Here is a 13192-nt window from a genome sequence, read left to right as displayed (position 1 = left end):
TCAGACATATTAACACAATAGGCAATTAGAATATCTCTCACATGGTGAATTGGGTTTTAACTGCAGAATCTAGAAATAATAAGCAGTCTTCTTTATTGAGTTTCCGTACTCAGAAAATCTCTAATTAAAAGTCAGAAATTAAAGTCTTCTAAGGAGTGCACTGTGGAAATTTGGTAAAATTGATACTGATACCCTGATTATCATTGCAAAATAAACATTTCCTGCTAATTTTCCTCAGGACTAAAGCATTATCGTGCTGAATTAAAGTTGCATAAATAATTACCGTGGAAATTGATTCTGATTAGTTGTATTTCCACTCTTCAGCGACATTTATACCTGGCCCAGTCTTGTGAATGCTGCTTGCGATAAAATTGAATGAATGTGTTGGTAAGTTAAACCAAACATGTTTTCTTTTTTAAATTAAACAAACCACAGTTGCATTGCAAATTTTAGCTGTTATTTTTCAGGCTTGGCTGTGGTGCTGCAGCTGAGAAACAAGACAGAAGAAACCCCACATCCAGGCTGCACAGATCTGAGTGAGATCTATGACACAAACGAGTATCAAAATTGCTCTTTGTCTCCAATGCATAATCTGACAGCTGGAAATAAAAATTCTTTCCAACAGGACCTTTTGCTGTAGTGTTGCACGGAGGCATATGCAGGCCTGTAGATTTACTTTGTCAGAATTATGCACATACTTCAGCAGAGAAAAATGTTCATACTTTTTGATAATTCCTTTCCTGAAAATCATGTTACAAAACATTTTGCTTTGGTATGTGCAGAGTATGATTATATGTTGGAAGAACTGGCTGCTTAATATGATATGCAAAAGTACATGAAGTACTTTTGGTAAAAGTAAATAATGAATGTTTTCTGTTCGAAGAGTGACAGAATCATTGATGTTGGAATTACTGGGTTGTGCTGCTTAAAAGTAGCTCAGCGACAGATGGCTTGCTCTCTTTAGCGTACTGCACTAATTGTGTTGCAGTTTTTTTAATTTTGCTGCTCAAAAAATAAGTGTTATCCCCAGACCACTCGAAGTTAGATCCACCCTGTCAATGCATCCTTTTAAGTCTCATTTTAGTCTTTTTTTTCTTTCATTTGAAACATTGCAGCAGCTCCGTCAAACCTCTCCAGTGCTTGTGTGCAGGTAAGCCCTGCTCTCTCCATTCATTTTCCTTAGGGCAGCCTACTTCTACCTTCCTATTGATCTGCTGTGCAGCATCAACATGCTGGAGTGTCAATTAGAGAACCCCTCCTGCCCATCTGTGAGAGGAGAGCTACAGCATCTCTAAAAGTTTCCCTTGCTGGCTTGGCCATCCAGCAGCTGCTTAGGTCTCAGAAGATGAAGTGGGGTGTAATCTGCTGAAAGTAAATGTACATTTATGTATCCTTTCTTGTATTTATAATGTTCATTTTGCACGACTGAGAGAAGTGCAAAATGGTTGGACCAGAGAAATTTCTAATATTAAGTAGGGACGTCATGAGAACAAATACTTTGATACCAAGCTGATGCTAAAATTCTGAAATCACATGATATTTCTTTTCTATAGTACCAAAAGTATTGTAGGTGCTGTAAGCCTTAGGAAATACTGGAGAACATAAAAATATGCAAAAAGGCAATGGCAGGTGCAGCAACAGGTCTTTTGTGACATGTAGAAAAAATACTGCAATAGGTATCTATAGGGATGTTAATGATTATTGGTTAATCGATTAATTGTTGTTAACAATTTAACCAATTAAAATGTATTAATTGATAAAGCAAAAGATTAGTTAAGTGCATGTCAGAAAATATATTGTAGGTTAGCTGTAGTACCTGGCTAATCCTGCAGGTGGTGCCTCTTATTGTTTATTACTCCGCCAAGGAATGTGGCGGAGTTATGTGATGACTGGCGTTGGTTTGTCCATCCTTTTGTCTGTCTGTCTGTCTGTCTGTCTGTTAGCAATGTTAATCAAAAATAGATTATTGGATTTGGATGGAATTTTCAGGGAAGGTCAGAAATGACATAAGGACCAAGTGATTAGATTTTAGCAGTGATGCGGCTTACAGTCTAGATACATGGATTTGTTTAAGATTTCTGTAACATTGTGAGATAGTGGCACAGCATCATTGTAACTATGACTACAAGTGAACACTATATCAGCTGCTTGCTGACGATCACATGATTGTGATCCTACTACAAATCATTTTGTTTGTGGGTACATCTATATTAAATGGTCACATTCTATGTTGCTGTGATTTCTGATCATCAAGCACTAATAAACAAATGCTGCATTTCTGACAATGCCTTACGGGGGAATGTACAGCCTTGGTGGAGTACTGTGCTCTCTGAGTGCTTTTCTAGTTACTGTAGCAACCAGAGGCAATTATTAAAATCAGTTCATGTTGGCAAGCAAAGAGAATTGTGAGGGTTTAGCTAGAAGTAGGCCACCATGACAAAGACTTCTGCGGTGGGTAATGACCTCAAAGCTCATGTAAGCTAATATAACAAAGACAAGCTGCAGTCTATTAGGATGGTATACATGCTGCTAAGTGTCTAATCCAACCAAGCCATCTTTGCTGCAAAATGTACTGGTCCGTATTTAAAGAAAAATAAATGCATATAATTCTTGCTATAGTTCAATCATGTTAGTAATTCATTGATTATCTATTGATCATGCTGCCAACTATTGGTTGAGAAAGTTGTTGAAAATTTGCATCCTTAATATCTACATCAAGTCTTTGACTCAGTTTTTTATGCCAAAATATTCTTTATACAGAAAAAAAATCCTGATGCTACATTCCTCGGTTAAGACTGGTCTTTTTCATACTGTAAAAAAATGTACGTTTTAATTTTCATGAAAATTATACATAGTGTCCTCATCAAAATCTGTATTTTTACATATGGTAATTCATTCTTTTACAACATTTGACAACAGGCAGCAGATACATATCCTTATTTGATGGATATTTAATATTTGTACTGTTTTGACTGTTTTTCAAAGTTGCAATATTCCACTGTTCTCAATGTATTTTTTTCTAGCACCCTTACTGCCTGATTTTCGTAATTATTTATTTTTATGTTCAACAGTTCAAGAATTTAAATATAACCCCATACCAGACATGCTCTGGCTACGGCTGTTGCACTTCTTTTAGTTATAGCTCCTAACTAGAGTAGGATGCTTCTCATAACCGTTCTCATTTTGTTTAATCAGTCTAAATATAATGCTTTGTATGCATCTGTGTGTGCAGCAGGTTTTCATTCAATAGAATGGTTTATTTTGAAATACATTATTTTGATAGATTATATTGTGCTTGCATTTGGTCTTGAAAACCATGGCAATTCTGTGGTATTGTTACCTGCTACCAAACTTCTGGTACTGGGATATTTCTAATATGAAGTAATAAGAAAAAACTGAAAGACTTGGATGGTGAAGGGCAGCTTTGCAGCATCACTGAGACACTCCTTATGCTTTTTTTCTGGGTGAAGTGGAATTGTAAGGGCAGGCAGATTGGAGAGAGTGGAAGAAACACCTATCTTTCAGGGAAAATAGATTCTGTTTGTACTATCGTTGCTCTTAGCAACCAGAGTCTAGAATTTGAAGATTTTCCTGAGTTTTATCTTCACCAATGACTTCGGTATTTATTGGGTGAGAAGGTGGGTCTCAACTACACATTCACAACAGCAGGTATGGTTTTTGAATGAAGAGATTACAGCTAAAACACAACCTACAGAGTTTGTTGAATTATTGGTTGTAATTTTAATGTTGCTTGAAACGTGTATATTTCCTTCAGAGACAGTCAGGCCTTAAAAGTGTTTGGTTTGCTCAGTTTAACCTGCTAGAGTTTCTGATGTCTTGTGTATCGTGTTTTGCTGACAAGGAGGAAATAAATTAATGACGCCTGAAAACGTGTTCGTGGTTCACGTCTTTACTGGAGTAGTGAACAGGGAAATCTATCAAACAGCCAAGGATATGATGAGCTAAAAAAACAGCGATAGCTGTCAGACAAAATGATTCTGACTGCTTCAGGAGCCTGACAGGAAAGAGGGTGAGTATGTGAATGATAACACAAGCTACATAAATGGGCCATTCAGCCATTAGCATATTTCATGCTTCACTTTTATGAGAGAAAGGGCTTCAGTGAGGAAGGCTCTCCTTTTGGAATATGTCTCTCAGAATAATCTTAACCATAGGACAAGTGTAAAAGTCATTTTCTCAATAGTATATACCTGGAAAAGTGTGGTTGTCTTGTTTTACCATATTTACGCTAATATGATGTGTTCTTTCTCAAGACTTCCTTCAAACATCCATATACCGTCCCTGATTATCTAAATTGCTTGCAAATCGCAAAACTAGATTTGATTTAATGTTAAACATTCCCACACCACATTTTCCTATGCTAATTGCAGACATTGATTATTTTATTTGGTGTTAGTTGAGTCAGAAACACTCACTAAATTGAATGTTTTGCAATAAAGTTGCCAAAAAGAAACACTGTTATTGTGCAACGTGAACAATTTCTCAATAGTTCAGAATACAGTATTATTTTAAACAGATTTTGAGCTATCAGAATTATGGAGTTCCTGTAGATTCAGCTGCTGCTATTGCTTGCAAGGCCATGTAACAATACCCACGTATTTGCCTGAAGGTTATTGTATGGCCTTTTGAAATGAATGCAGTCTGTTCCAAAATATGCTTTTGCACCTGAGGAAAGGTTGTTCTCTTGATATAAATCTCCAGTAATTCCTGCAGCTGTCTTTGACATTTTGTAGCTGGTAACTATTTTTGTTGTTTTTTCCTCATGTCTGTGTTGTACATGTTTATCGAGATATGCCATTAAGGGCTCTTCTGTAAATATACGCATTTTGTCTTCTCATCCACTGCTGTTGTAACTTTGTTTTCTTTGTGGCCATTCTGGTCATTGCAGTGCTACAAAAGCAAACCAGAGCTGAGATATATTTACGATGTGTCAGGCTTATAAATTAATATGAGCCACAGCACTGTAACTCTGTTACACACAGTGTATTATAGCAGAGTTATGGAAATAAGATATACAGTGCATCTGGAAAGTATTCACAGCACTTCACGTTTTCCAGTTTTTTTTAATGTTACAGCCTTATTCCAAAATGGATTAAATTAATTTTTTTCCTCAACATTCTATACACAACACCCCATAATGACAATGTGAAAAAACGTTTTTATTTTGAAATTGTTGCAAATTTATTAACAATGAAAAAAATGAAAAATCACATGTACATAAGCATTCACAGCCTTTGCTCAATACTTTGTTGATGCACCTTTGGCAGCAATTACAGCCTCAAGTCATTTTGAATATGACGCCACAAGCTTGGCACACCTATCTTTGGCCAGTTTCACCCATTCCTCATTGCAGTACCTCTCAAGCCCCATCAGGCTGGATGGGAAGCGTCGGTGCACAGTCATTTTCAGATCTCCCCAGAGATGTTCAACTGGAATCAGGTCTGGGCTCTGGCTGGGCCACTCAAGGACATTCACCGAGTTGTTCTGAAGCCACTCTTTTGATATCTTGGCTGTGTGCTTAGGGTCATTGTCCTGCTGAAAGATGAACCGTCGCCCCAGTCTGAGGTCAAGAGCACTCTGGAGCAGGTTTTCATCCAGGATGTCCCTGTACATTGCTGCATTCATCTTTCCCTCTATCCTGACTAGTCTTCCAGTTCCTGCCGCTGAAAAACATCACCACAGCATGATGCTGCCACCACCATGCTTCACTGTAGGGAGGGTATTGGCCTGATGATGAGTGTTGCCTTGTTTTCTCCAAAGGCAACGCCTGGCATTCACTCCAAAGAGTTCAATTTTTGTCTCATCAGACCAGAGAATTTAGTTTCTCATGGTCTGAGAGTTCTTCAGGTGCCTTTTGGCAAACTCCAGGTGGGCTGCCATGTGCCTTTTGCTAAGGAGTGGCTTCCGTCTGGCCACTCTACCATACAGGCCTGATTGGTGGATTGCTGCAGAGATGGTTGTCCTTCTGGAAGGTTCTCCTCTCTCCACAGAGGAACGCTGGAGCTCTGACAGAGTGACCATCAGGTTATTGGTCACCTCCCTGACTAAGACCCTTCTCCCCTGATCACTCAGCTTAGATGGCCGGCCAGCTCTAGGAAGAGTCCTGGTGGTTCCAAACTTCTTCCACTTACGGATGATGGAGGCCACTGTGCTCATTGGAACCTTCAAAGCAGCAGAAAATTTTCTGTAACCTTCCCCAGCCTTGTGCCTTGAGACTATCCTGTCTCGGAGGTCTACAGCCAATTCCTTTGTCTTCATGCTTGGTTTGAGGTTTGACATGCACTGTCAACTGTGGGACCTTATATAGACAGGTGTGTGCCTTTCCAGATCATGTCCAATCCACTGAATTTACCACAGGTGGACTCCAATAAGCTGCTGAAACATCTCAAGGATGATCAGTGGAAACAGAATGCACCTGAGCTCAATTTTGAGCTTCACGGCAAAGGCTGTGAATACTTATGTATATGTGATTTCTCAGGTTTTTTTATTTTTAATAAATTTGCAACAATTTTAAAAAAAAAACTTTTTTCACATTGTTATTATGGGGTGTTGTGTGTAGAATTTTGAGGAAAAAAATTGGATTTAATCCATTTTGGAATAAGGCTGTAACATAAAAAAACGTGGAAAAAGTGAAGCACTGTGAATACTTTCTTGGTGCATTGTACACTGAAAACACTGATAATGTGGAACCTGATTTCTAAATTGAGTAAGTGCATCTCTATGTGTCATGCTGAATAAAGGTCTGAAGGGTGGTCTGTCTTAACCTCAATGCTTCAACTGAGTGATGCTAATACCTAAGATGATTAATTCAGAGGGTATAGTCAGCCCACCCCGAATGAAGTGAGATATTTCAAATTACTGAAAAAATTACCTGAATTCTGGTCTAAGAGGAAAAGCCATAAGATATTAATCTGAAATGAGACAAAACAAGCTGATTAACATGATAATGCGTCATCTAATCTTCTGGGGTATAAGATCATTTTCCTTCGTGAGAAACTGGTGCAGACTGGCTAGCATTTTTCAATGTGAGGGAGACATACAAACATGAAGTTTGATGACATCTGACTTGAAATCTGTGATCTTGCAGAACACTTTCTTATTTGACCTGTTCAGTGTTTACAGGTGCATTTATTTTCCTTTGTCCTACACACATGGACAAAATTGTTGGTACCCCTCGGTTAATGAAAGAAAAACCCACAATGGTCACAAAAATAATTTGAATCTGAAAAAAGTAATAATGAATAAAAATTCTATGCAAATTAACCAATGAAAATCAGACATTGCTTTTGAACCGTGGTTTAACAGAATTATTTAAAAAATAAACTCATGAAACAGGCCTGGACAAAAATGATGGAAACCTTAACTTAATATTTTGTTGCACAACCTTTTGAGGCAATCACTGCAATCAAACCATTTGTGTAACTGTCAGTGAGACTTCTGCACCTCTCAGCAGGTATTCTGGTCCACTCCTCATCAGCAGACTGCTCCAGTTGACTCAGGTTTGAAGGTTCCTTCTCCAGACAGCATGTTTCAGCTCCTTCCACAGATGTTCACTAGGATTTAGATCAGGGCTCATAGAGGCCACTTCAGAATAGTCCAATGTTTTCCTCTTAGCCATTCTTGGATGTTTCTAGCTGTGTGTTTTGGCTCATTATCCTGTTGCAAGACCCATGACCTGCAACTGAGACCAAGCTTTCTGACACTGGGCAGCACATTTCTCTCTAGAATACCTTGATAGTCATGAGATTTCATTGTACCTGCACAGATTCCAGACACCCTGTACCAGATGCAGCAAAGCAGCCCCAGAACATAACAGAGCCTCCTCCATGTTCCACAGTAGGGACAGTGTTCTTTTCTTCATATGCTTCATTTCTGTGTCTGTGAACATAGAGCTGATGTGCCAAAAAGTTCCAGTTTTGTCTCGTCTGTCCATAGGACATTCTCCCAGAAGCTTTTTGGCTTGTCAACATGCAGTTTGGCAAATTCCAGTCTGGCTTTTTTATGATTTGTTTTCAACAATGGTGTCCTCCTTGGTCGTCTCCCATGAAGTCCACTTTGGCTCAAACAAAGACGGATGGTGTGATCTGACACTGATGTACCTTGACCTTGGAGTTCACCTTTAATGTCTTTAGAGGCTGTTCTGGGATCTTTTCTTACCATTCCTATTATCCGTCTCTTCCATTTGTCATCAGTTTTCCTCCTGTGGCCACATCCAGGGAGGTTGGCTACAGTCCCATGGATCTTAAATTTCTGAATAATATGTGCAACTGTAGTCACAGGAACATCAAGCTGCTTGGAGATGGTCTTATAGCCTTTACCTTTAACATGCTGGTCTATAATTTTCTTTCTAATCTCCTGAGACAACTCTCTCCTTGGCTTCCTCTGGTCCATGTTTAGTGTGGTTCACACCATGTCACCAAACAGCACAGTGACTACTGTAACCCTATAAATAGGCCGACTGACTGATTACAAGTTTGTAGACACCTGTGATGCTAATTAGAGGACACACCTTGATTGAACATGTCCCTATGGTCACATTATTTTCAGTCTTTTCTTGGGGTCCCATCATTTTTGTCCAGGCCTGTTTCATGAGTTTATTTTTTAAAATAATTCTGTTAAACCACGGTTCAAAAGCAATGTCTGATTTTCACTGGATAATTTTCATAGAACTTTTATTTATTATTACTTTCGTCAGATTCAGATTATTTCTGCGACAAATGTGGGTTTTTATTTCATTAACTGAGGGGTACCAACAATTTTGTCCGTGTGTGTCTATACCACCTTATGCTGGCAGCAGCAGCAGCAGCAGCAGCAGCAGCAGCAGCAGCAGCAGCAGCAGCAGCAGCAGCAGCAGCAGCAGCAGCAGCAGCAGCAGCAGCAGCAGCAGCAGCAGCAGCAGCAGCAGCAGCAGCAGCAGCAGCAGCAGCAGCAGCAGCAGCAGCTCTCACTGCCTTTATCTCAGTGTTTGCTCTAATGTCAGATATGCTGCTGCATAGTTTCTATTTGGTTATGGGGTCTAGGGTGAGTTGGCTGGCTTTCCAGCTGTCATCTGCTCTGCAGCAGTTTAAGTGGACCTGCAGTGAATCAACTCTCAAAAATTACTTCTCACTCAGTAGGAGATAGTTGGGTGTATTCAAAGGACCTTGTCACTTCCAATATGCTCTCAATGAATCTCAGCCGTTGCCAATCCAAGGCCTCAACCCACTCTGCTGGAAAACCAATGTCTACAGTCCTATTCGACGGCCGTGTGCAGGGAGATTGTTTCTTCAGAGCCTATTACAACATCAGGGGTGAACAGGTGTAGACGTGCACATACATTATAGTCTGTAGTGGCATTTTTTGTGTGTCTACGTGACATGTGTACATTGTGTTAAAGTATCAGGCATAATAATACTGTCAGAGTGCATAGATGCAAATTACAGGATGAAGCTCAGAGGCTCAAAATCCAGCTTTATTTATTTGCATCGTGTACCTGACGAGCTCATCTACAACATTTGAATCTGTCAAGAATCTTCATCAAATCACTTTCTCAGTCGTGAAAAATTAAGCAATGTACAACTTCTGTTAAAGAGTTGAAAAAAAAGACCGCAACAACTCGCTATTTGGTTTCTATATGTCATCAGTATGTGTAAAATACCCCTTTATGGTAATATGTACGAACACCTCCATCTGCTGTGTTAACTGCTGATTTGAATCAGGAGTCAGCTTGTGTAATGCAGTGACTTCTGAAGGTGGATATGTATCTGCTCACTGACTTTGAATACATAAGCTGTTCTTCATGTGTAATTGCATAATTACAGTTTCAAACTAATTTCTCAAACGCTACCCTCCTGCGTTTTTTGTACTTTTCCACCCTGCGAGGCACAGACTTAGACATGCTTAAGAGACTCTGAGACCCACTTATGAACCCCTTTTATAATATATGTCATTTATTCTGCCAGTCGTAAGCAGAAATAGCCAGTAATGATGGAATAGTCCATTTGACATACAGATATATCAGATTTATCAGGAGCTTATTCAATCCTTTTGATCCTTAATGTTTTCAATGATTTGGTAGCCTTTAAAGATGTATGTTATGTGTCAGCAATGGTGATTCATTTTCATGTAAATAATAATTTCTCACGCACAGACTACAGAAGACAGAACTGCTACTGCCAGTGCCGACGGCACAGTCATGTGCTACTGGAACAGCAAAAAAAGTCAGTACTTTTTCAGTTTGTGAGGTTGATGTAAATTTGACAGCAAAAATGGGAAATGTGATTGTCCAAGAATGTCACAGCATTGTGATAGTGGCTTAGTGCGTCCGCTGACTGTGTTGATAGGTGAAAATGAAACATGTTGGATGTGACTCTTGGCCCTGTCAGCCTTGGGAGTCCATGGCAACCTTTTGAATTCACAATGGTAGATGTGGGCAGACTGTATAGGAGGAAGAAATTAGTTTGGGAGCAGAACTGTCTCTTCATTCCACATAATTCTGCAGTAAAAAGGTTAAGCACAAAAAACAAACAAACAAAAAAAAAAACAGTATTGAAAAGCTCATACCAATACAAATCCCTTTGCCTTTTTTCTGTTTTCTCTGTGCTCTGTCTCACTTCTCTTCTCTTTTTCATCTTTCAGGAATTCACTCTGAAGCCTGTGGACCTAAGCAGGCCTGAGGGCTCTGACATATACCAAATCCCTGCCCAGGGGAACAGGGGAGATTAAAAACTTCTGATTGAGGTGGAGAGGAAAGAGACACAGAGAGAGGGAGGGATAGACAGAGGGAAAAAAAAGCTTATCATTCACCTTTGTTCTTCCTAATGCCCCAAGTGAAGGATCTCCATAGGCAAGCCTGTGAATAACAGCAGACACAAGAACAGCTGCCTACCACTGTGGTCAGATGATGGAGTGAGGGAGTGAAAGAGAAGAGAACAGGATTACATCCTGTGAAAGAGCCAAGCTCATATTCTACATTAACTGAATGCCTGGGAGAGAGAAGAAACATGAGAGGAAGCCTTTTCTGTGCCAGCTGCTTGAAGAGGTATTGCAATTAACCCGCTGGCCATCATAAAATAATACCTGGCTTTTGTTGTTTTCTGATTGCTGGGTTGGTTGTACGGTGTGGATGTGTGCTCGGGCTGTGGTCATGTTTCAGCCCCTGGCGTGTAGACCGGATCGGACCGGCTGTCAGAGAAACGGTTTGATTCTGCCGCTGCTGCTTCTGCTGCTGCTGCTTCTCCACAGCTCCCTCAAGGCCACTCAGGCTGCCAAACCCAAAGGGCCAGGACACACACATTTGAACTCCATCCGCATTGACGGAGATATCTCCTTAGGTGGGCTCTTTCCAGTGCATGCAAGGGGCCACGATGGCAAACCATGTGGGGAGCTGAAGAAGGAGAAGGGTATACATAGACTGGAGGCTATGCTCTTCGCCCTTGACCGCATCAATAATGACAATAATCTACTGCCTAACATCACACTGGGAGCACGAATCCTCGATACCTGTTCCAGGGACACTCACGCCTTGGAGCAGTCGCTCACCTTCGTGCAGGCTCTGATCGAGAAGGACGGCACTGACGTCAAGTGTCTTGGTGGGGGAGCACCCATCATCACCAAACCTGAGCGGGTGGTGGGTGTCATCGGAGCCTCCTCCAGCTCGGTCTCTATCATGGTGGCCAACATACTCCGCCTGTTTAAGGTAAGATATCAACAGTTATTTGCTTGGTGCTGTTCTGAATGCTGTATGATACTAAAAACCTGTGATTTGTGATGTGTTTGCTTTATTGATCTGTTTGTATACAGTATTTATTTGAATAATTAATAACTCTGAAATGCTGAAATACATGGGCTGCTGAACAAGAGAACAATGTATATTGAACAGCTAGAGAACTGATAGAGAACTGCTGCCACACAATGGATACTTTCAAAATTTTAGTGAGGAAATCCTCTGGTAAATCTCATCACTGACTATTGCCCTGGAAGAGTTGGTTGCTAAGCAGTGAGAGGTATTGCCTGTCACAATACAGAAGTGATTAATAGATACTACTTTATTTCATTTTTACCCCATAGCCTTTCTCTCAATCAGTTTGCTGTTTACATCTGCTTACGATATTGGAAAAATATGTTCTTTTCATGGACATTTGGACATTTGATAAATTATTAAAGACAAATATTTATTTTCTGGCCAGCCAGCCATGGCAAACATAATAGTTCTTTCTGCTTTACTGAAGGTATGATTGCTGTGTACCGCTTAGCTCACTGCAAAATAATACACCCTTTTTTTGACTTACAAACAAAATACTTGTTTTAAAAATTACTGTCACATGTGGGAAATTATTTCATGGGTAATTACACATATTAGAACAAATATTACTCAGATCACATTCATTGGTTCTGGTGAGCTCATGACTTATTTAAATTCTGTGTTAGTTAAAACAAGAGACTATTTTTTGACAACATTCAGATTTAAAAAACAACAAATATATTTAAGATTCTCTGCGTCAATCCTGACTCCTCAGTTTACCCTCCTGTTTCTCTCATATGAAAATTAATTTGTAAACCAAACATCACTGCGGCTTGTCTTCCTTAAAAGAATTGCAAGGTCAGAGGTAGGCTGTGGCTGTCAGAGCAGCATCGCTGTGGCTGATTCAGGAAGGACACAGGCCTGGTGTTTACTGTCACTGCACAGGGCTTTCACATCACTGACTGCATCACTCCAAACATTATTGCTTTCTTTTAGGGCATCCCTATTAAGGTCAGCAATTTCAAAACATCAGCGGTGGAACTTGAAGCAGTGTCAGTGTTCACAGAGTGACACAGGATAACCAGCATAGCAGGCACAACACAGCTGCACATATGTACACATTTTCATTGATGTCTCTTGTAATTGTGGGAACATTTTTTAAAATCAGCATAATGTTTTAAATAATTATTATTGCATGGAACATGTGTTCCACAACATGCACGCAACCCTGTTAGCATAACCTTTTTAGCTGGTTGAAGAAGAAGAAAAAAGTGAATCACATGAAATGCTAGAATTGACATCATCAAACAGTTTTCCAAAACAATGGGTAGAGCAAAGCTATGTCCTCTCTTCTGTTTTTCATATTTTCATAACATTGTTAGTCTTGATTGAATGTCTCACTCTACCTCATGCAACCCTGTTATGCGTATTATCAGGATAAGACAAATC

The 13192-nt window shown here is 39.8% G+C and overlaps 1 protein-coding gene across 1 annotated transcript in view; it reads left to right on the top strand.

Moving 5' to 3' along the window:
- LOC111569772 (metabotropic glutamate receptor 4-like) overlaps window positions 1–13192 on the top strand; it is a 254424-nt gene that overhangs the window by 25129 nt on the left and 216103 nt on the right. Inside the window, exon 2 of the mRNA XM_023272120.3 lies at window positions 10639–11698. Coding sequence (XP_023127888.1) covers window positions 11126–11698 — 573 coding nt within the window. The 5' untranslated portion in view covers window positions 10639–11125. The remainder of the gene's footprint in view (window positions 1–10638; window positions 11699–13192) is intronic.

Source organism: Amphiprion ocellaris, chromosome 5 (genome assembly GCF_022539595.1).
Source record: "Amphiprion ocellaris isolate individual 3 ecotype Okinawa chromosome 5, ASM2253959v1, whole genome shotgun sequence".
NCBI classification, from domain to species: Eukaryota; Metazoa; Chordata; class Actinopteri; family Pomacentridae; genus Amphiprion; species Amphiprion ocellaris.
This window is presented reverse-complemented; position numbering and strand designations above follow the sequence as displayed.